The sequence below is a fragment of the Petaurus breviceps genome, unplaced genomic scaffold (genome assembly GCF_028583685.1).
Source record: "Petaurus breviceps papuanus isolate PSGF00001 unplaced genomic scaffold, PetGlider_PUasm1.0 38, whole genome shotgun sequence".
Lineage (NCBI taxonomy): Eukaryota > Metazoa > Chordata > Mammalia > Diprotodontia > Petauridae > Petaurus > Petaurus breviceps.
Window position 1 is genome coordinate 76,369,536 of NW_027186304.1, and position 23,984 is coordinate 76,393,519.

Below are 23,984 nucleotides of genomic sequence, written 5' to 3' on the forward strand. Positions count from 1 at the left end.
TTGAATGAGGTTAAGAATGTAAAATATGGGGGGTGGATAGGTCATAGGTGAATAGAGCACTGGCCTTGGAGTCAGGAGGACCTGAGTTCAAATCTGGCCTTAGACACTTAACACTTACTAGCTATTGTGACCTTGGTCAAGTCACTTAACCCCAACTACCCTACCTTCCCCCTCCAAAAAAGCAAAACAAATAAACAAACAAAAAGAATGTAAAATACTTTGTAAATATTAAAGTTATATAAATGCTAACTATTATTATAAGATGACTTTTCCTTTAGTGAATCAAATATTTTTAAACAGTTGTACAATAAAGCGCAGTAGGATCTTATTCTTTACAATTGTGATATGGTTTGCTGTCAATACTGCTTATTAAATGCTACCAGTTCCTTTCTTATACCTTCATGAAGGATGCCTTCAATTTGTGTGTATATTATTCTCATTAAAACTTTATAGTGCAGGGAAAGGAAGCATATAAGCTAATAGTCACTAATACTCTCTTGGTCACTTTTGGAGGGTACAATAAAATAGAAGGTTTTTCCCCCCAAAGCATTTAGTATTCTCTCCTCTTTTATATGACCTATGAATCAACCATATTTATAGCATTATTTTTCATCTTCTCCATGTCCATTTTTGTATTGAAGTTAAAGTATTCAAATAAATACAATGTCATGTACCCTCAATATTAAGTTTACATATTAATTTGAATTGCATATGTAACAAGCATAAATATGTACTAATTTATTCTTTTTTTTTTAAGCAATTGGGGTTAAGTAACTTGCCCAAGGTTACATGACCAGGTTTTTTTGTGTGGGTGTTAAGTATCTGAGGCCAGAACCGATCCCGAGTACTCCCAACTCAGGGGCCATCCCTCTTACTCACTGCGCCACCTAGCCGCCCCTATACTTATTTATTCTTGAAAGTGAAATTGAGTTCCTCACAGAATTCTCTACCTCCTCATCTTCTGCAATAAATGTTGGATTACAAGCTGCAATTATTTTCATAATGCTCTTCTAGTAAATGTCCATCATGAGAGTATTCTAGTTTCATTTATGAAAAGAATGCAGAGATTGACATTATTTAGGTCTCCTGGCATTATTGCTTCTATTTAGTCACTGGAAAATTCTCTTCTGTTGATAATGCCAACAATTCAGTTAATATTTATCTATGCTCTACAGAAGGTGTGATTCTTTATGCCCTCTGTGCCCTTTCTGCCATAGTCACTAGGGCAGGGGAAGGCGCCTCACAGGCCTCAGGGCCACTTTGCTGCAAGGGTTGTTATAGTCAAAGAATTCATCACATTTAGTAGGCCAGTCCTCAGAAAGCAGACAGTATAGTATGTTTTGGAGACTTTCTAACATGGCATAACTTGTTAGATCCTGACTTCAACCTCTGAGAACCCAGGATAACCTTCCACACAATGAAGACTGGCGTAGGGCTTGGTGAAAAGCAGTTTAGCAAAGAGAGAAAGAACAATGGATATAAAGTCAGGAAGATTTGGTTCAAATTCTATCTCTGATACTTGTTATATGATCACAGCCAAGTTGCTCTCTGTGAGTCTGTTTCCTAGTTAGATTTAAAACCTAAAAGGAACTCAAAGACCGTCTATTCTTACCTCCTCATTTTATAGGTGAGGAATCCAAGGTTCAGGAGGTTAGTGACTTGTCTAAAGTCACAAAGGTGGTAAATAGCAGAACTGACATCACAACCAAGGTTCCCTGTCTACAAAGTGAATGCCCTTTCCACTGAGGAAAACTAGTCTGAAATCCACCCAACTGTACACCACTGTCTAGTCCACAATTTCCATCCTGGCCACAAGGGTATCATGAGACTTTTTAAATGACTTGATAACATTCAGGTCCGCTGCACTGCAACCTAATCTACCAGTCTAACCTTTACAAAAGAAATAAGCTATGTCTGGCATAACCTAGTCTTAACTAACCCCCCTGCTGCTTCTCAGGCATCACCAATTCCCTTTCTAAATGCTCACAAACTATTCCTTTGATACCACATTCTAGAATTTTACATTACATTAATTTGCAAAACTTCAATTCTAAACTTTGAATTAAAATAATCTGAAGAAAAATACATGGCTGTGTAAAAATAGCATTGGCTTATGCAAGAGCAAAGAGATTTGAGTCTTCTTCTTGGCTCTGAAAATAGATTAGCTGTGACCACCAGTTCAAGTCACAAACTATGTTTTAGTTTCCTTATCTACAAAATTAAGATACTAGACTATGTAATTTCTGAGATACCATGCCATCCCAATCTCCACAACTATCTTCTATAAATTATATATGTAATGCCATATTCTATGCATCAAAATTATATTCTAAAACTATGTAACAGTTCTTTCTAAGCTTATGTATGCCTAACGAGACCACCTTTTGGTGCTTATAAATTGTAACTAAAATTGATTCCACTTCAAAATAGAGGTTCCCATGCTAACAAGTAAGATATAGAAAAGTGAGCCAACCAGTCACTTTTTCTATGGACCAGGTATTCTTCCTGGTTTGATTCTGAAAACCAATTATCAAATTGAAGTTTGTGGTCTGTTCTTCACAATGAACTTAATAGAATAAAATTACATTTCCCACTTAATATATTTTTTATTACACATTGTGAAAGTCTAAAAGGTTTGAGATAAGATATGCCTGTTATCTAACATAACTGTGCTTACTTTCTGCAATTTCCATAGCTAATCTGATCAATTTGAAAGCCAAAAAATTCTATTTCTTTTAGGTCTCGAAGCAAAAGAATTTCTTTCTGTCAAAATAAGAAAAACAAAAATTCATATACTCTAAGCCATACTGGTTAAAAACCGTCAACTTCCTTATTAATTTAAATCTACTAAAATCCACAAACAACCCAACAGATGTTTCCTGGTAAATTTGAGTTAATTTATTTTCAAGCAAAAAAAAATATACCATCAATTGGTGCTAAAGAGCATTAACTGACAGTGGTTTCCCTACCCCATCCCCATCCCCTTGCTCTTCTTGTAGAAAACGATTAGGTCATATGACTCAATTTAATAATACTGTTTATTATGCTCCAAATCACTATTGATTAGAGAAGTACAAATTAAAATAACTCCAAGGTACCAACTCACAACTATCAGATTGGCTAAGGTGATAGAAAAAGAAAATGACAAATGTTGAAGATGTGGGGAAATTGGAACATTAATGCATTGTTGGTGGAGTTGTGAACTGATTCAACCATTCTGGAGAACAATTTGAAGTTATGCCCAAAGGGCAATCAAATTGTGCATACCCTTGATCCAGCAATACCACTACTAGGTATGTATCCCAAAGAGATCATAAAAAAGGGAAAAGGATCTACATGTAAAAAATATTTAGAGCAGCTCTTTTTGCGGTGGCAAAAAAACTACAAATTGAGGGGATGTCCATCAATTGGGGAATGGCTGAATAAATGTGGTATATGAATGTAATGGAATACTACTATTCTATAAGAAATGATGAACAGGTGGATTTTGGAAAAACCTGTAAAGATTTACATGAATTGATGCTGAGTGAAGTGAGCAGAACCAGGACAACACTACACATGCGAGATGATCAACTATGACTGACTTAGCTCTTCTAAACAATACAAGGATCCAAGACAGTTATAAAAGACTGATGACAGAAAATGCTATCCACATCCAAAGAAAGAACTATGAAGTCTCAATGCAGATTGAAGCATATTATTATCACTTTGTTGGGGGGGGGGGCTTGTGACTTTCCCTTTTGCTGTGTTTCTTCTTTCACAATATGACTAATGGGTAAATGTTTCCATGATCACACATTTATAACCTATATCAAATTGCCTGCCATCTTGGGAAAGGAAAGAAGGGAGGGAGAAAATGGAACTCCAAATCTTACAAAAATGAATATTGAAAACTACGTGCAATTGGAAAAAATAAAATATTATTTAAAAAACCCACAAAAACAGAAATAAAGATATCATTACAGGGAAAACCCTAAGATAGATGATAATATACATGAAAATATTGTTTTCTATGAGCCAAATAAGAATAAGGAAACCATGAAAAACTGAAATGACATACACTATAAATCAATTTCCAGTAAGACTCAAATTACTAGGTTTTGAGGAAAACATTTAGCTTCTGGTATGAGAGTATAAAGCACAATTTTTTTTTTCTTTTGGCTATGTTGAAATGTCATTTTAATGTGCTAACAATCTAGATGTCCTAACAGCTCACTGTCAAATCTTGCTGATTCCTGGATACGAATCAATTCTTGTATATTAAAAATTAATGATAACATTTCATAGCTAAAATAAAGAGCAGGATTATAGTTAAATATACTTAAAATGAACCTTGAGTTAAAAAAAATCTCCAGTTCTTATTAAAAACTCATTTTCAACTGTGTAATATATAAAGTTATACTATCCCAACATAAATCATTAAGTGAATCATAAAACACAGAATATAACTGATAGGCATATAAAGATATAAATTATAACAAAATCAAGTTTAAATGATGTTATTTCCAAAATGAAATAAAAATTTATGAAACCAATCTGAAGTGAAAAAAATCTCCAAACAACTAAGCTTCAAAACAATTTCAGTGTTTTAGTTTCAAGATCTTGAATAATGCCACCAGTTATGGCTACTAGCACTAACAATTACATGCTAATGTAATTAAACTTTTAAACTTTTCCACTTCATAACAAGTAAGATATCCTAAAAGCATTAATTTTGAAAAAAAAACCTCTCCAGATAATTAATTTGTAACTCTGCAAGTCAGAAATTTCTATCTAATAATCAAGTTATAGTATGAAGATTGTGTAGTAAATATTTGGTTACAAAGGGTTTTTAAAAGTACTGATAATTTTTGTTTAAAAAGTTAACATGAAAATAGAAGTGCATTCTGGGGGGAAAATTGTTAAGTAAAATTATAATCAAAATTCGATGTCAATTACCAATTATAAAACACTCAACTCTTATCCACATTTCCAACTCATCAGTGAATGGAAATAACCGAGAGCCTTCCACTCGTGACTTTCTAATTTAGCCATCCTAGGAACAGCTTGTAAAGCAAGCTAGTATAGGTCAAAACATGGGCGAGGCTGAGCTAATCAGAAACTACTGACAGCTACAGAAAAAACAAGCTTCACTGAAGGTTTCCAAAGTGACTCCCTTTGACTGCTTTGAAATATTATCACACCAACAACACTTACTCTACCTTTCTGGAGTCAGGATGAATTAACCTCCTATCAATATAGTTTCTTTTCAAAAGGAAGTATAATAAAACTTATTTTGCCCAATATTGTAAGTATGTGATTTTCAACCGGATTAAAGTTAAACTTTTCAAAACTGGGTAAAATTTTTTTAAAATACTGACACTACTTTCAAATAATTTTCACATATGTGTATAAAATTAATCTTAATACATAATATACATAAAAATATGTACTCTATTTTTTCAATTAATATTTTTAAAAAACTTTAGGTAAACAGAATCACTTTGAAAGAACATTGAAGTAGATCCTTTTATAAAATTCATTCATTCATTCAACAACCACTAACATCAAATATTTACTACTACAACTTGCAATGGGAGGACACTAGTAAGAGCACTAGCAGGGATCAGGAAAGGACTCATTCAGATGACATTTAAGCAGAACTTTGGAAAAAACTAAAGATTACAGAGCGCAGAGGTGAGGAGGGCATTCCAGGTATAAAGGGACAGCCCATACAAGGGCATGGAGATAGGAGACGAAATGTTACATGTGAGTAACAGCACAAGGGCCAGACTGACTGGACTAAGAAGTGTGTGAGGGAGAACATGATAAGGCCAGGAAAGTTGGTTGGAACCAGCCTGTGAAACGGTTTAAATGTTAAATAGAGGAGTTTGTATTTAAATTAACAAGACTAACCCAGCCTCCAAGATTAAATCTGATAGGTAAGGGAATAAAACATATATAACAAAAAAGTGAAGTACAAGTTAGGCTGTGATAACTACATAGGAGTAGTATAAAAAAATTAAGTTACTGAAGTGGGGAGAGATCATTTATGATTTAGCTGGGGTAGGGGTACAAATGCAGGCTTCACAGAGCAGGTGCTAGGGTGGGCCCTGAAAGAAGAGAGGGGTTTCAACCAACAGAAATGTGATGTTGAGGGGCAGGCCCATCCTAGGGTGAGAAACTACATGCAGAAAAGCAGGAAAGGTCAAAATGTGTGAAGGAAATGACTCTATTAGCTAAACTGTAGAGTACATAAGACTACTTTGTAGTCAAATACAAAGTAAAGTCACCTTTAATTTTTGTTTGTATTTGTCATATTCCTTATATTCGGATAGTCTGATATTTAAAATATGACACAAATGTAACAATTTAATTCTAAAGGGGTTGAATAAATATTAAATCAGGCAGTCTCAAAGAATACCAATTATTTTGGACTAGATCAAAGAAAAAGCAGAAATGAGAATTTGAGGGGAGTTGTGTGCTTATTAAAATTCTGACATAGAGAGATAAAGAAATCCTGTTTTAAAAGCACAAAAGAATACATTTATAAAAATTTACAGAAAATACAGATGTCAGGAATTTAACAAATATAAGTAAATAATAGCATAAGAAAAATGTTTTAAGTATCCTTGTCTAAAGTTTAGAAAACATTTTGATCAGAATAACATTAAAAAATTTAAAAACCAAAATATTAAAATATATGAAATTTTATACACATGCATATGACTACAAACTGATGGTTTTCACAGGATTTAAGGCTGGGAAAACCTTTTGAGATACCTAATCCAAACTCCTTACTTCACAAATGAGGAGATTGAGGCCCAGGAGCCCATGGTTACAAATCTGTAAATGGAGCCAGCATATGAACCCAAAAGCTTAAGACTTTTGTCTGGACTCTTAAGCCCTCAGCCTGGACCAGTATTTCTTCTGTTTCATCCTTCCAAGATTGATTTGTCCCCCAAACAATGTAAAATTAACTCAAACTTGAAATATTACTTTTTGTGACTAATAATAGCTTAATGTAAATGCCTATTCTCAAATAGTTTCCATATTTGATTGAAAAGATGTAAGTTTTGTAGACCAGAAAGTTAATTAAGAATACCTATACTTCCAACTTTCTGTTAACATTAATTTGATCTTTGCTCAATAACTTAGCAAACTTTAAAAAAGTACAATTTGACAAGTGAATAACACTAAATTAAATTAATAAAGTAATGCTTAAAATTTAAAACTACAAGGTTTCTTTATTTAAATGTATCCATTTTTACATTAATAGATTAAAAGGTTTCTTTATTTTAAATGTATCCATTTTATATTAATGATTAAAAGACATCTCAAAGAATACTTGGTGAAAAGTATAAAATTTTGTTCTGAAATATACATAGCACTTCATAGTGTTCTTTAAAGATTAAATTTTTAAAAATTCTTAAAACTAGCAAAATGCTGACTTTTAAAGCTATCAGATCTGAAAACAACTACATTAGACATTGAAATAAAATTGTGAACATAATTAGAAAAATCTTAAATATTAAAATCACTGAAGATACTTCAAATGAACAGTTTCAGACTCTAGATGGCAATAGGTTAATATGCATTAATCTCTTTCAACAGCCTGGTATTTAGGTTTGAGGCCAGCAAAACAGCAGGATACCTCAGTCTTTCTATTAAAGAAACAATTTGCCAGATTCTACAAATTTTTAAAATTTAAATGGATTAAAGAAAAGGTAAAGACTATAAGGAATGAGGTATGTGTTTTGGCAGAAATACCTTTATTAGAACATCTGATTATTATTAGATATAATAAAATTGTATTTACACCCCATCTAGAGGATAAAAGCTTTTTCAATGAAAACCAATCACCAATATAGTTTCCACTCACTAAACTTGTATAAAAATATATACAAGTCTAAAATGTCAATTTCACAATAAGAATTATGTAGTTATTAGAGGGTCTAATATAGAACTCAAGATGAAAAAGGAAAGCAAGGGTCAAGTTTTTAAGTCAAACAAAATGAACTCTATCCTTACAAAGGACAAAGTTTATAGTTTATAACTGAAATATATTATAGTTTCTGTTATTTAGATGATTTTTTCCTCCACTAAAAAATAAAATTTCCTTAGTTACAAAAAGCTGATATATTTGATGTAGAATAATTATTAACCCAGTCACTCAAAAAGTCCTTTATAAAATTTTAATGTTTGCTTAAAAACAACCAAAAAGGGCAAGTAGCAATTTTAAGACTTCCTGATGCCAATTTAAAATCGAATGATCCTGAAAAATAATTATGTCCTACCTTAGAGGTAATCCACTTGATGAGAACCAAAGCCAAACACCAGATTAATGTAATTCCCATTGGATCACCCAAAAGACTTCAGCATAATCTTATTTTTTTAAACCTAGCCAGTACTGAAAGCTATCTAAGAGTTTGATAAATGACAAGTGATCTTGTGGCAGAAGGCAGAGAGGCACTGACTGACTTGAACCTCAAGCAGCTGCTTTAATGCAACAATCACCTGACTTCTTTGGGAATGTACCACCCTGTAGGTCTCATTACAGAACACTTGCTAAACACCACAATACTAGGTAGGGGGTATAAAAAGTTAAGCAGCAAGGAAAAATAAGGGGTTTTGGGGGGAAGGGAAGCAGGAACTAAATTCAGTGGTGTTTACCTAATAGCTTATAGCAAAGCAAGGATGAAAAATTAACTTCAGCTTAATATTCATAAAACAAATTGCAATTAAATAAAGAAATAAATAAGAATCTCAGTGGTAACATAACGTCTGAAGGAGTTAGACTAGCTTGGCTGAAAAATCTGTGACTTCCCCAAAAGTGCATACTAGAGATAATTTCATCAGCTATTTCCACGTATACCAGCATCAATTATTAGCAAGGAACACACTTAATCTAAAATTATCAGAGCCTTAGACTTTTTTAATAAACTATTAAGACATAAGACACATATTTATGACCTACCTAATATCTATTATTTATAACTACAATGCTCTTTTTCAAAGAACTTATCAGAAGACTATATAATCTACTAATGTCTTACTAGCCTATACACAATAAAAACATACTAATTTTGGACTAAAAGTAAAAGGAAGCTAACCTGAATTACTGAAAAATCTCAAGTAGCAGCAATAAAACACTTTAAGATTTGCAAAGCATTTCGTGTTTGATTCTCACAACAACTTTGTAAAGTAATAGATATTACCATTTTTAAGATGAAGAAACTGGGGCCTGGAGAGGTTATAAAATACTAAGAACCAGAGATAGGATTTGACCCAGGTTTCCTTTGACTTTTAAGTATCTAGCATTCTTTAAGGCTGCCTCTGAGGAGTATATTTCTGTGGAATCATGAAAAACTATTATTAAAGATATGCAGTTTATCATTTTAGTAACACCTGTAATTTACTACTTCAGCATGGATTTGGTGTCTGAAGGCTTGGGTTCAAATCCCAGTTCTGTCACTTTGTGACCCTGGACTATTCATTTCTTCATTTGTAAAATGAATATAATGAAAGATTTGGTTTTAAGATCCCTTCCAAGTCTAAAATCCTTACTTCCTCTAAAGGTCCTTTAAAACTGACTGGGAGGGGTGGCCAGGTGGCTCAGTAAGAGCACCGGCCCCAGTGTGGGGATGACCTGGGGGATCAAATCCGGGCTCAGACACTTAGCATCCACCCAGAAACACCTGGCCATATAACCTTGAGCAAGTTACTTAACCCCAATTGCTTAGGGGAGGCCAGGTGGCTCAGCAAGTAAGAGCAGGGATGACCTGAAGGATTGAATCCAGGCTCAGATACTTAGCACCACACCCAGAGATAACTGGCCGTGTAACCTTGAGCAAGTTACTTAACCCCAACTGCTTAAAAAAAAAAAAAACTGGCTGGGGTTAGGGGCTTCGAGGTGGTGCAATGAATAGAGCACTGGCCCTGGAGTCAGGAGGACCTGACTTCAAATCCAGTCTCAGGCACTTACACTTACTATTAGCCATGTGACCTTGGGCAAGTCACTTAACCCCAATTGCCCTGTCTTCCCCCCCTACAAAAAAAAGTGCAAAAAATAAAAACTGGGATCAATCATATGTGTGCTAAAATGTGGTATTTTATTCTTCATTAAGCTCAAAGAAAATAATACAACAAATTAATCTTTATCTTCCATCTACTGAAAAATGTCTTGCATCTATGTATTGGGAGGGAGGAACGATAGTATATACATCTATATAAATATATATATATGGCTATGTTTATTTTACTTTGCATCAACCTATATGGTTTTCCAAGTTTCTATGTTTGTTGTTCCTTAGAGTATAGTAACATGCCATTATTCATGGTTTAGCCATTCCCCAATGTATGGACATCTATTCTGGTTTGTTTTTTTTTTTTTTTCCGGGGGAAAGGCAGGGCAATTGGGGTTAAGTGACTTGCCCAAGGTCACACAGCTAGTAAGGGTTAAATGTCTGAGGCCGAATTTGAACTGAAGTCCTCCTGAGTCCAGGGCCAGTGCTCTGTTCACTGTGCCACCTAGCCACCTCAGACATCTATTCTGTTTACAATTATTTGCTACCAACAAAAATTGCTGCTATAAATATTTTGGTATATATGGAACCTTTCTTATCAATGACCTCCTTAGGGTATTTATCTGGTAGTAGAATCTCTGCTTCAAAGGGAAAAGATTTTTAACCACTTTATTTACATAATTCCAAATTATTTACCATAGTGGCTATATTAATTCACAGCTTTATCAAAAATGCATTAAATGTAATGGTTTTCCCAAAGCTCCTCTAGAATCTGTAATTTTCCTTTTTTGTCAACTTTGCCATTCCAATGGGCATGAGGTGGCACCTCAGAGTTGTTTTAATGTGCATTTCTCTAATTATAAGTGATTTAGGGTACTCTTCATAAGGTTGCTAATATAGTTTACAATTCTTTTGAGAACTATTTATTCCCATCCTTTGACTACTTCTCTACTGAGCAATGGCCTTTGGATCTAATATATTTCTGTTAATTTTCTATACATGCTGGGTATCAATGTCTTACCTTAGAAATCTCACATACAAAGCTTTTTTTCCTAGTCAACTGCTTTTTGTCTTATATGAATTTTGTTTATTCAAAAGCTCTTGGATTTCATATAATCATAATTATCTATTTATCTTTTGTAATTGCCCTCTATTCCTTGTTTGGTTAAGAATTAATCTCTAATCTATTTATTAAGATACACCCAGGAACTATTTGAATACAACTATGAAACACTACTCAAATATACAGTTAAAGAAATGACATACAACTAAATTAATTTATTTATTCATTAAAGACATAACAATCACATCACAAAAGGATTATTTTATAATTAGGAAAAAATGAAAAGTTCATCTAGAGGAACAAAAGTCAAGAATCTCAAAGGAAAAAATGAAAAAAAATGTGGGAAGGAAGGGGTCCTAGCAGTACTGGATCTCAAAATACATTCCAAAACAGTAATTATTTGATTTGGTCACTGGAAACACTGATCTCTTTCTCCTCTAATATCTTATAAAAATGATCTTGGGGGGGGGCTTATAGGAGGGAATACAGGGCAACTGGGGTCAAGTGACTTGCCCAAGGTCACACAGCTACTAAGCGTTAAGTGTCTGAGGCCACATTTGAAGTCAGGTCCTCCTGACTACACAGCTAGTGCCTTATTCACTATGCCACCTAACCGCCCCAATAATGATCTTTAATATTCATGTTAAATATATTTTTGAATTTATTGTGAGATACGGTGTAAGACCTTGGTCTAAGCCTAATTTCTGCCAGATAGCTTTCCGGTTTTCCCTAGCAGTGATCAAATGGAGTTCTTTCCTAAGTAATTTATGTTTTCTGGTTTAATGAACACTTTGTTATTATATCCATTTTGTCCAATTCTCTTATCTAATCTGTTCTATTGATCTTCTGTTCTATTTTCTGACCCCAAATTATTTTTACTATTGCTTTATAACAGAGGTTGAGGTAAAGAAGTAATAGTCTTCCCTTCATTCCTAACCTTTTTATTTCCCCTTGATATTCAAGTTATATTGTTTATCCAAAAGAATTCTATAACTGCTTTATCAATTTCTGTAAAGTATCCTTTCGGTAGTTTGATTGGCATAACATTTAATATGCCTCAAAGTTTTATATAATAGAAAAAGTCAATGTTCAAAGATGTTAATTAACAGAGGTAGTAGGTAGAAGAGCCAGAATCTAAAGCCACTCTGAGGTGAGTACTACTGGTATTATGAAGCACATTTTTAGCCAAAGAATCTGAGGTTCAGAGAATGACTCACCCATGCTGACAGCTGGTAAATTTTAGCCAGGGGATTTGAAGCCAGGTCCAGCAGTTTAGCCACTATGTAACAATCTGAATCATAATATTCCTTCATTCTCTGATAGTTGGCAAATTAGCTTATACTTTAAAACTAGGTAGTATTTTTGTTGCTGTTCCAAAGTCCCTCACCTTGACAAGGAGATAGTGTTGGCTGGCTGAGACATTTTGAGGGTTCTATTTACCTCCTGTTTGATAATTATTTACAGCATTCAAATTTCTTTAATAAATAGTGGCAGTCAAAATATATTTGATCATTTCCCATTTTTCAAAGTTGACAACGTTTAAACTACAGTGTCTTTTCAAGTTGATCCTTATCATTTTATTTACTTTGACCTTTGCTCTAAGCAGATAATTATAAAATGATTATTACATCTATAACCAATGGATTATCAAAATACAATTGACAAGCTTTTTTATGCTATCTGTTGCTCACAACATCAAACACCTTCAGACTCTCTTACTGAATAAGTATACAGGCATGAGACTTGTAAGTGATCTACAATAAGCCTTTGGTTTCTTTCATTTCTTTCCCATATTTTTGCCATTACTTCTCATATAATTTTGCTTAGAAGTCACCAAGTATTCAAGTTTATATTAACAAAGTTAAGAATCTTGTCAATAAGGTGGAAATGTTTAACATAACTGCACATGTACAACCTATATAAGACTGCTTGCTGTCTTGGGGAGGGGAGAGAGGAGAGAAGGAAAGAGCAGAATTTAGAACTCACAATCCTATAAAAATAAATGCTGAAAACTATCTTTACAGGTAATTGGGAAAAATAAAATTCTATTTAAGAAAAAAAATAATCTTGTCAAGTTCTTGACAAAAACAATAAGTGCCTAGTAAGTGCTTGCTTAATGATTAATGTTTAATAGAACTGCACTATTTTTTCATTCTCTGCAATAGATGTTGGCATATAGATAACTTATGAGCATCCTCTACTTATTCAAATAACTTTGTTTATATTTTGTATCCATTTATCTATGTTCGTTTTGTATTTAGTATAATCTAGCACCTTGCACGGTGCCTTGAATTGAACTTTTTTTGATTCAACAATTCAATTATCAAGCACCTAGTATATGCAAGGTAATAAGATAGAGATACTAAATCAAACTGCACAATCAATTGTCCTCAAGTAACTTTCATTCTATAGAGGAGAAGGAGAGCAAGGGAGGGGGGGGAGAAGAGGGAGAGATCAGGAAAAGAGTTATGTAGCTGTGCAGGAGGTGATACTGAGAATAGAGAGTATAGAAGGGGGAATAAGGGACAGCTAGGTGGCGCAGTAAGTAAAGCGCAGGCCCAGAGTGGGCCTCAGACACTTAACACCCACACAAAAAAACTAGCGGTGTAACCTTGGGCAAGTTACTTAAACCCAATTGCCCTCTAAAAGGCAAAAAAAAAAAGGGGGGGGGGATAAAATGGGAAAGGTAGGTAGGAACCATATAATGTGAAGAGCTTTAAATGGAAGGATGAAAAATTTGACCTTTATCCTAAAAGAAAAAAGTCATTGAAGATTTGAATGTGGGTGACCATGTGAGAGTCAGACATGACTTAAAACAACTGAACAACAAGAAGACATTGTAAGATAGAAGCAGGAAGCTCAATTAGGAGGCTGCTATGATAATCTTGGTAAAAGATGAAATCCTGAGCTAGTGCAGTATCTGTGTAAATCATGAGAAGGGATGAATACCGTGGAAAAGATATTATACAAAGGCAGTAAAACAAAACATGGCAACTCATTTTGATAATGAGGGATGAAGAACTGTTATTCCAAGATTGCAAACTTATGTAGCTGGAAGGTTAGTGGTTCCCTAAAAAGAAATGGAAAAGGACTGTGCTTGAGGACCTTTCATCATTCTTATCATACTCCTGTGGAAGCTCTCTAGCTTATTAACAGCCTTCGTAAAATGTGGCACCCAGAAAAGAACACAATGCTCCAGATATGGTCTGAATAGGGTAGATTACATTACCTCCCTAGTCTCGGATAAATATGCTTCTTTGAATATAACTCAATTGCATTAGATTTTTCTGGTTGCTACATCATATTATGAGTTTTCAGGTTCATTAAAAACCCCAGATCTTTTCAGACAAAATGCTATCCAGTTCTATGCCTCCCTCATCTTATTGTTCTGAAACTGGCATTTTGAAACTTTACATTTATCTATCTTAAATTTAATCTTATTAGATTGGGCCCAATGTTCTTAACCTATCAAGTTCTTTTTCAAACCTATCATTCAATGTATTAGGAACCTCCACGGCATTTAATTTGACAAATATGCTATCTATGCCTTTACTCAAGCCAGTGGAGGGATTTAAATGCCAAAAAGGAAAAAAAAATTGCAATATATCCTACAGGCAAAAGGAATTCATTAAAAATTTTTAAGTGGAGGTGGCTAGGTGGTGCAGTGAATAGACCACTGGCCCTGCAGTCTGGAGGACTGAGTTCAAATCTGGCCTCAGACACTTAACACAAAAATTAGCTGTGTGACCTTGGGCAAGTCACTTAACCCCAACTGCCTTCCCCCCAAAAAGCAAAAAAAAAACCCACCAAATTTTTAAGTAAGACATGGATAGACTTATACCTTCATAAAGTTATCTTGGCAACTATGTGGAGGATGGATTAGAGAAGGGAGACAATGGAATCAAAAGAAGCATTTTCTGCTATTCATTACTTCCAAAAAACACTAAAACCTAAAAAAAAAAAAAACTTTTCCCCAAAGTCAGTTTTTTAAAATTGACCACTTTAAATGCTTTAAAGAAGTACAAAATAACTGCAAAATGTCAAAGATCTCAAAATTAAGTTCAAGACAAATAAACGACTTTAGACAACTTTAAAATGTTATGGTCTGTGACAAATTAATTGTGTTGCTATTATTAACATGAAGAACTTTACAGGGGGGGAAATACCAAAAAGTGCTAGCTACTTAAATAATTTCTAATTTTCTCTCTATTTTTGTTCACGTATATGGAAACTTTTAAAAATAAAGTCATAATTAGTATATACGTGGTCTTTAAGAAATGTAGCATTAATTTATCTTGAAAAATTAGGGTCACAAGATTTAGACCTGAAGGGTCCTTAGAAATTTCTTGTCCAGTGGCAGATATGTGGTGCAGTGAATAGAGCACTGGCCCTGGAGTCAGGAGGACCTGAGTTCAAATCTGGCCTCAGAAACTTGACACACTTACTAGCTATGTGACTTTGGGCAAGTCACTTAACCCCAATCGCCCTCCAAAAAGTAAAAAAGAAAAGAAAAGAAATTACCATGTCCATCTAGACAGAGTGGAAGCTCAGAGGATTATTACCTTGCCCAAAGCTATACAGTAATAATAAAAACCAACATATATACAGTACTTTAAGCGTTGCAAAGTGCTGTATAGATATTATCTCATTTTATTCTCAGAACAGCCCTGAGAAATAGGTGCTATTTTTATTTCCATTTTACTGATAAGTAAACTAAGGCTGACATTTAAGTGACTTGCTCAGGGACAAATATCTAGTAAGCATCTGAAGCAGAGCTCAAATTCAGGTCTCTGACTACAAAACTTTCCACTGGACCCCCTTCTCCACCACAAACAGGAAAAAATGCCACAATAAAAGTGGGAAAACTAAAGAACATTTCTCACAAAAATCTTTCTTGATCTGAATTCTCAAGTTCTGAGCTGTCTCCTAAGAAAAGTCCCAAGGGGGAAAAATTCAATTCAACAATATTAATTTATAAAGGATCACATCTTTTAAAGTAAATTAAATACAAATCACATTTCCTAACAACTATTCAATTTGCAGATATGTCTGAACTTTAGATGATACTACTTGAACAAAGAACGATCTCTTTTGTTTGACTTAAAAACCAGAAAAAAATTAAGGAAAAGACAGCTTCTTAGGGAAATGAAAATAACTTTGAACATATTGTTTCTAACAGAAATAAGAATTATAGCAATGTCAGTAGCAAATTTTATCCCCAGGGCTCTCTGCCACCCACAGGACACCTGTCAATCTTGGCACTGGCCTTTATCTCTCCATGCAGTAAAGACTTAGCATAGCACGTACCTCTCTTGACCAAATTAGGCCAACCTCATCTGCATTGACATCAGTGTCTATAATTTTGGAATCTCATAGACAGAAATAGCCTATCACAGAAACCAGTATACAAATTAAGTGCAAGGAGAAGACAGTGCTGAATTTATGGAAGAGTGATAAAAAAGCTAAAGCAAAATTTCTACACTTGTTTTTTTTCCCCACAAATGCCTAAAAAACCCTGTCAAGCTTGCTAATAAATATTCATTTTTAAAAAAATTAAAGCCCTGTTTTAGGTTTTCTTACACTCAATATAAAATTTAAAATAGGAAGAAATATAAACACGTTAATGGTAATAACAATTTTTATGTACTATAGCACAGGAATTATTTTAACATAGGATCAAAAAAAAAACATTGAGTCCAACCACCTCACTCTACAGATAAAAATTCATAAGTTTTCTTATTCAATATCACATAAGTTATAAGCTGCAAAGTGAGATTCAGCAGAATCTGAGTCAAGATCATTTTACTTAAAAAATTCCGGGCATTTTCCTTTACACCATGCTGCTGTTTGTCATTCAAATGAAGTCTTGATAATATAATATTTTTAAACTTCTGAATTGAGTTCTTTGACAATAATCTGTTTTAGGGTAATCATATTTAAGTCCTATTCTACTAGAAAGGGAAGAATATACATTATTAAGAAGGAGCTCAAGTCCCAAAAAACCAAAATATTACTTCTGTGATCTCAAACAGTGAAGATGTTAACATATCTCTACATCTTTTCATTCTATGCACTTCTTTCAGTTACACCTTTAAAATTCCACATAAGGAAAGGCCATAAAAATTTTCATACCCTTTGACTCAGCAAACCACTTCTAGGTCTCTTCCAAAGAGATCATACACATGGGAGAAGTACCCACATGTACAAAAATATTTATAGTAGCTCTTTTTGTGGTGGCAAAGAATTGGAAATTGAGGGGATGCCCATTAGCTGGGGAATGGCTGAACAAACTGTGGTATATGAATGTAATGAAATACTATTATGCTGTGAGAAATAATGAGTAGGTAAGACAAAAAAAAAACAACTAGAAAGACTTGAATGAACTGATGTTGAGTGAAGTGAGCAGAACCAGGAGAACACTGTACAGTTTAATAGCCACGATGTACGATGACTAACTTTGATAAGACTTATCTCTTCTTAGCAATGCTTTAAGGATCCAGGACAATTCCAAAGGACTCATGATGGAAAATGCCATCCACATCCAGAAAAAGAACTATGCAGTTTGAATGCAGATTGAAACATATTATTTTTTTCTTTGTTTCTTCTTTCTTGTGGTTTCTCCCATTGATTTTAATTCTTCTTTACAACATGATTAATGTGAAAATAGGTTCAATATGAATGCTTACGTACAACCTATATCAAATTACATGCCGTCTTGTGGTGGGAGGAGAGGAAAGATGGGGGAGAAAATTTGGAACTCAAAATCTTACGGAAGTGAATGCTAAAAACTAAAAATAATTTTTTTTAAAGTTCCACATAAGGTCCAAGCAACACGCTATCGAGACCTGCTAAATCCCTTGATACGGCTTGACGCTACTGGTTATTTCATCTCAATATATAAGCAGTCCTCCTCCTTTTCTGGTCATGCATCTCTCTAATGACATCCTTGTATTTAATTCTATGCCCAGAGCATTATCTACCCTCAGTATCTATCCAATATACCTGTGCTGAGGTCTATTCAATTACGTATAATTTGGACATTGAGTATTTTTCATTCCCTTTTTTCCCCATGTGAATAATCAGACTAAACTCTTTTGAGTGATTAGGAAGGCAGTGCAACACAGTGGACATAGTACCAGACTTGGAGTCAGAAAAACCTAGTCTCAATTCCTGCCTCAGACCAGCTAGGTGATCAGTTAAGTCATGTAGCCTTACTAAAGCCTCAATTTTATCATATGTAAAATGTGAATAATCAAGTACTACCTTCAATTCAAGGCCTTTTCTGTTTCCTCATACTAATATCTGCCGATTCAAAGTTACTTTGTTTCTGCTTTGTATGTGCAATGTATATACCTATATATGTATATGTTATCTCATTAGAATATAAGTTTGAGAGCAGGAATTTTTTTCCCTTTTGTCTTTGTGCCTGGGATATTTTAAAAGAGATTACTTTTTTTCAATAAACAAAATGTCTTTCCTTTTCCTTTTCTGCCCCATCCCACTGAAAAATAAGAAAAACAAAATCCTTATAACAAAGAAGCACGGTTAAGTTCCCCCCCCTCCCCGCCCAAATCCTCATTGCTGCATCTCTAAAAGCTATGTCTCAATCTACATTCTGAGTTCACTTCCTCTCTAGCAAGAGGTAGGTAGATTTCTTTATCACAAGTCCTCTGAAACCTCAATTGGTCATTTCACTTATCAGTTAAGTCTTACAAAGTTGTCTGTCTTTATGATGTTGTTGTTATTGTGTAAATTGTTCTTCCTGTTCTTCTCTTTTCATTCCACTCAAGGTCATACCTGTCTTTCCAGGTTTCTTTGAAACTGTCCCTTTTATAATTTCTTACAATCCAATATTATTCCATTACATTTATATACCATATATACCATTTATATGCCATTGCTCAATGGATAACACATTAATTTCAAGTTCTTTGCCACCAGAAAAAGAGCTGCTATATTTTTTTTGCACATATGGTCCTTTTCCTTTTTCTCTGATGTCTACAGGGTATAGGCCTAGTAGTGGTATGACTATTAGGGGTTGTCAAGGGGTATCCATACTTTAGTAACTTTTAGTTCTAATTTGCTTTGCTGAATGGCTAGATCAGTTCACAGCTCCACCAAGAGGGCATCAATATGCCTTTTCTTGCAGCCTATCCAACATCTGTCATTTTTCTTTTTTTTTTCTCCCTTTGGTTAACTTTGTTGCTAAGATGGGTGTGAGGTGGAATCTCAGAGTTGTTTTCATTTTTATTTATTTAATTATTAGTGATTTGGGATATTTTTCATATGGTTATTGATAACCTGGATTTCTTCCTTTAAAAAAAACTGCCTATTCATATTTCTCCATTTACTAATTTGAGGTACACAGTAAACTCTTTTTTAATTAATTAATTAATTTTGCTTTTTTGGAGGGCAGTTGGGGTTAACTGACTTGCCCAAAGTCACACAGCTAGTAAGTGTATCAAGTGTCTGAGGCTGGATTTGAACTCAGGTCCTGACTCCAGGGCCAGTGCTCTATTCACTGTGCCACCTAGCCGCCCCAGCATAGTAAACTCGGTTTGCTCATTGATTGATGGTAACTATATCATAAAGTGAGGCTAAAATGTAATAATATATGTAAAGTGTTCTGTACAACTTAAAAATACTATATAAATGCCAGTTAAGACAGCAATTAGTTCATTTAGAAGGTTCATCAAAGCTTCAAAACCTGATGCAATCAGCCCAGCTTTGTCCACAGAAAGGAACATATGGAGAACTTCATCATCTAAAAGAAATTTCTTTTAATTTAGATTCTATATTGGTCATCCCTCATAATGGTGGCAAAGACTTTTGACAAAAATTTCCTTCTTATATACTCACTTCAGATTAGTAGTACTTTTAAAGGAATTCTGCATAATTTCTATATATATATATATATATATATATATATATATATACATAAGAGGCATCTTGTTAGAGAGTAACTAGTAAGTATTTTATTCTCCCAAATTAAATGCTTTTTAATTTGTCAACAAATAATAAACATTAGAGATTCTTATAATCATTTCACCTTTTAATCAATCACAACAAATGCAATCAGTGACTATAAAGATGTCTTCTGCCATATATCATTTGCAAAAATCCACCCTGTCCTTTCTCATAACTCCGTCAAGGATGCCATCAAGGCATTTAGAGGTTATTCTCATAAATATTTTGCAGAAATGGGAATGTACAGGCAAATAAGTAATTACTGATATTTCCTTATTTGTAGACTTTTTTTTGTAATAATAAGTTTCCTCCCTTCTATGTGCTTGATCTTTTTTAAATGTTGAGAATCATTCTCTTATTGCCCTCAAAATTGTGTCACCTACGCCTCTTCTGCATCCCCCATCTGTTTTCTGTAGTGTTATTTTTACTTTCTCATTCAGTATATCAAGGGTTGTGATTCTCAATTTGAAATGTGGCTTCTCTGCCACAGAGGAGTTTGTTACAGAAAGTTGTACTCATGTTTTCTGGGTTTTTTTCCTGCTCATTGTCCTCTTTGTTTTATCCTTGTATGCCCTTATAGGATCTGTCTTAGCTCGGTCACTTGTCAAGTTTCTCAGATAAATATTATAACAATTAAAATTAGGGATTTTGAGTCCTGTCAGAGGGGTATTTGCTTTCTACTCCTAGAGGAGGATAGAGATGATGCCTCTCAAAACCCAAATGAATATCACCTCACATTGGAAGCTGATACATTGTTTCACAATGGTTATATGATAGGAGGCAGTTTGGTGTAGTGGAAAGGGCAGCACAATCTGAACAGATGAGTTAGGTTCTTTTCTATCTACTGCCTAACCAATACAACCTGAGGCAAGTCACTTACCTTTTCTGAGGTTTCGTCTCCTTCTCTGTAAAATAACAAGATTGAAGTAGATAACTTTTTTTTAAAGCAATCGGGGTTAAGTAACTTGCTCAAGGTTACACAGCCAGTTATTTCTGGGTGTGATGCTAAGTACCTGAGCCCGGATTTGATCTCCAGGTCATCCCAACACTGGGAGCCGGTGCTCTTACTCGCTGAGCCACCTGGACGCCCTAAAGTAGATAACTTTTAAGGTCCTTTCTAGCACTGAACTATGATGTAATGATCATTTTATACTGGTATTACATTTCATCTCCACTCTAAACTGTAAGAACTTCAACCGATAGATTCACACCTTTAAATTCATTTGAATGAATTTATGGAATTTTAAGCAATGCTCTTACATTCAACATTCAAGTGCTTTTAGCTAACTACCTATTTTCCCTAAGATTTATTATTAAATTATATGTATGAATAGTATATATGTGTGTATGCATGTGTGTGTGCATGCGTGTGCATGTGTATGGAGGGGGAGAGACAGAGACACAGACACAGACAGCACGTGCATTTGGGTATACATCTAACTAAAATTGGTACTCCTGACATGCTTTTTTTAAAAAAAGAAAGAGATTTTCTAGCCCATTTAGGCAGAACTTTTTTAGTAGAGGTAGGGGAAAACATCATCATATAACATAAAGAATGAGGAAATATATTGGAAACTTTAATTTGAAATGAAAGCAATGTCTACAGGAAAGAAATTAAACATCCAAAACACAAATTGTTATTCTATGTTGGATATAGTCTCTGTTTCCTTCAGGTCAGTTAATGAAACCACCAGATAGGAAGTGATTACCAGCAATCAAAAATATTTAGTTATCTTTGGCAGATAACTATTCTTGCCATGTTCCCTATTTTTGCCATCTTCTTTATCAGTTCTAGGTCCATTTATTCTGTCCAGGAAGCCAGGACCACCATTCTATCTAATCTCTAAAGGCAACCTGATCTCCCTACTTAATGTTATATGGACAAATAAATCTTTTTATTCTTCAGTACACAGAAAGAGAAAGAGATCAGACAAAATTGAAATTTCAGCAAAGGAACTTCAAAAGAAAACTTAGGTAAGAAAAACTACAATCAAAATGAAATACAAAAGCACAAAAAAACCCCACTAGTTTAAAGAATACAGATCTATTACCTTACAGTAACTTAAATAGTTCTACAGGCTGGTATAGCCTGTGGAAGGCACACAATCCCTATTCCTAGTTCAAACTTGTCTAAAGAAAACCTACAAAAAAAACCTTCCCCTTTCAGTCCTTGAGTGTTTCCCCTAGAAGGAAAGGACTAGAACAGCTAAAGAATACGGGAGGTTGTTAGGTGGTCTACCCTAGGAGAGGATATAGGCAGAAAGGATAAAAGAGATTTCCCAACAAGGACAAATCTTGTTATAGCAAATAATATCGTAACAACAGAAATCTTGGAATCGTAAAATGGTAATAAAATCTCAGTTGAAAGGGACCTCAAAGGTTATATATGTCAACCAATATCTGAGCAGGAAAACTATTCATTATCCTATGTAAGTGATGATCCAACCTCTTCCTAATATCCAATAATGACCTGCAATCTCCCAAAGATAACTAACCATATCAACAAGTTAGAAAAGAGTTAAAAGATCAAGGAAACCTTTAAATAGACAGACAAACTTTAGGCTGACTCATTTCACAAAGCACTTCTACAGGACCCAAGCAGGGGTACAGTTCCAACACAATGAGAAGGAATCAGCTTACAGCTCGACAAAAAAGGAAATGTCCCATGCCAGGGAATAAGGGGCAGGATAAGCAGTGCGGTTTGAGTGGAGGATAATGAGATTTTATTATGCCATCATGTAACAGAGGCTTCCTAAGAGCTATTAAGTTCAGAAAGAGACAGGAAACTGTCTTATCAGAGAATTCTCCCTGTGGCTGCTCCCAAATTTACAAACATAACAATTTAGCCTGTTTTTTTTTCCAACCTCCTTACCCCACACCTAAGTTCTTTCATTCCTTCTTGTCTAAATCACCTGCCTTTCTATCTACCCTCCAGAGGCTGCCCCCAAACCCTGCCTCCCTGTTCACCCCCTACTTTTTTTGCTGCAACCTATCTGAACTCTGATTCTATTATCACTAAGGTTGCTACAGATATTTTAAAGTAAATTAGAAATAAATATCACTAATTTTAGGAACCAAAAGAACGTGCTGAAAGCAGTTTAGTAAAATTCAAACAAAAGAAACTATTCTCAAATTAACACCCTTCATTTACATCTAATAAAATACAGAGAACAAAGCAAGTTATGTATTTAACAGCTGCAACTATGATGCTTTGTTTAAAGTAGAATAGACAAAGGACGCAAAAATAATTTTCAAATTTGCATTGACGCACATCGTACTCCTCGTTCAAGAAAAATGCATTTGTAATCACACTGTACAGGGAAATTTTAAACTTAACTTAAACTCATCCATGACACACCAATTATACAAGCATTCCTCATTTAAGTAGAAATTCACTGCATTTTGTTTCAGATTCTTAACTTAAAATTTTACCTTAAGGAATTTCACTCTTCTAAACAGAAATTATGGGTACTTATCATCTTACTCCTCTCTGCCTTCATCTCCTGAACCTGATTTCTTGCTTCTCTAAAACTGTGATAATTACTAGATCTTTCCTATAGGCTCTGTATTTCAATCAACACGTCCAAGTGCTGCCCACTTCAAGAGTCACTGACTTCAAGGAGCTTATAGTATTAATTAGACTTGTGGACAACAGAGAGCCAGAATATGCGACATAAATAGTAAGTGCAATGGAAAAAGTTAGTAATGGCTCACATTGAATAATGGCTCATATGCAATAGCCCTTTAAGGTTTACATAGCACTTCTCTCAATAATTGTCAGGTGAGTAATACAAGAATTATTAGCCCCGTTTTACAGATGAGAAGACTAAAAATCAGAGGAGTTAAATAACTTGCCTATTATCATATTATTAGTAAGCATCAAAAGTAGAAATGGAATTCAAATCTTATGAAATCAACTGCCATATCTTTTCCCCCTATACCACACTGCT

The 23,984-nt window shown here is 34.3% G+C and overlaps 1 protein-coding gene across 5 annotated transcripts in view; it reads right to left on the reverse strand.

Annotated features, from left to right (window-relative positions):
• PDE7A (phosphodiesterase 7A) overlaps positions 1–23,984 on the reverse strand; it is a 158,831-nt gene that overhangs the window by 78,689 nt on the left and 56,158 nt on the right. For 2 of the 5 annotated variants that reach the window (XM_069100033.1, XM_069100031.1), the window contains exon 1: positions 8,277–8,460. The exons of the other annotated variants lie outside the window; for them this stretch is intronic. In XM_069100033.1, the coding sequence (XP_068956134.1) occupies positions 8,277–8,336 (60 nt within the window). In that variant the 5' untranslated portion in view covers positions 8,337–8,460. Of the gene's footprint in view, positions 1–8,276; positions 8,461–23,984 lie in introns of those variants that run through there. 5 annotated transcript variants of the gene reach the window in all.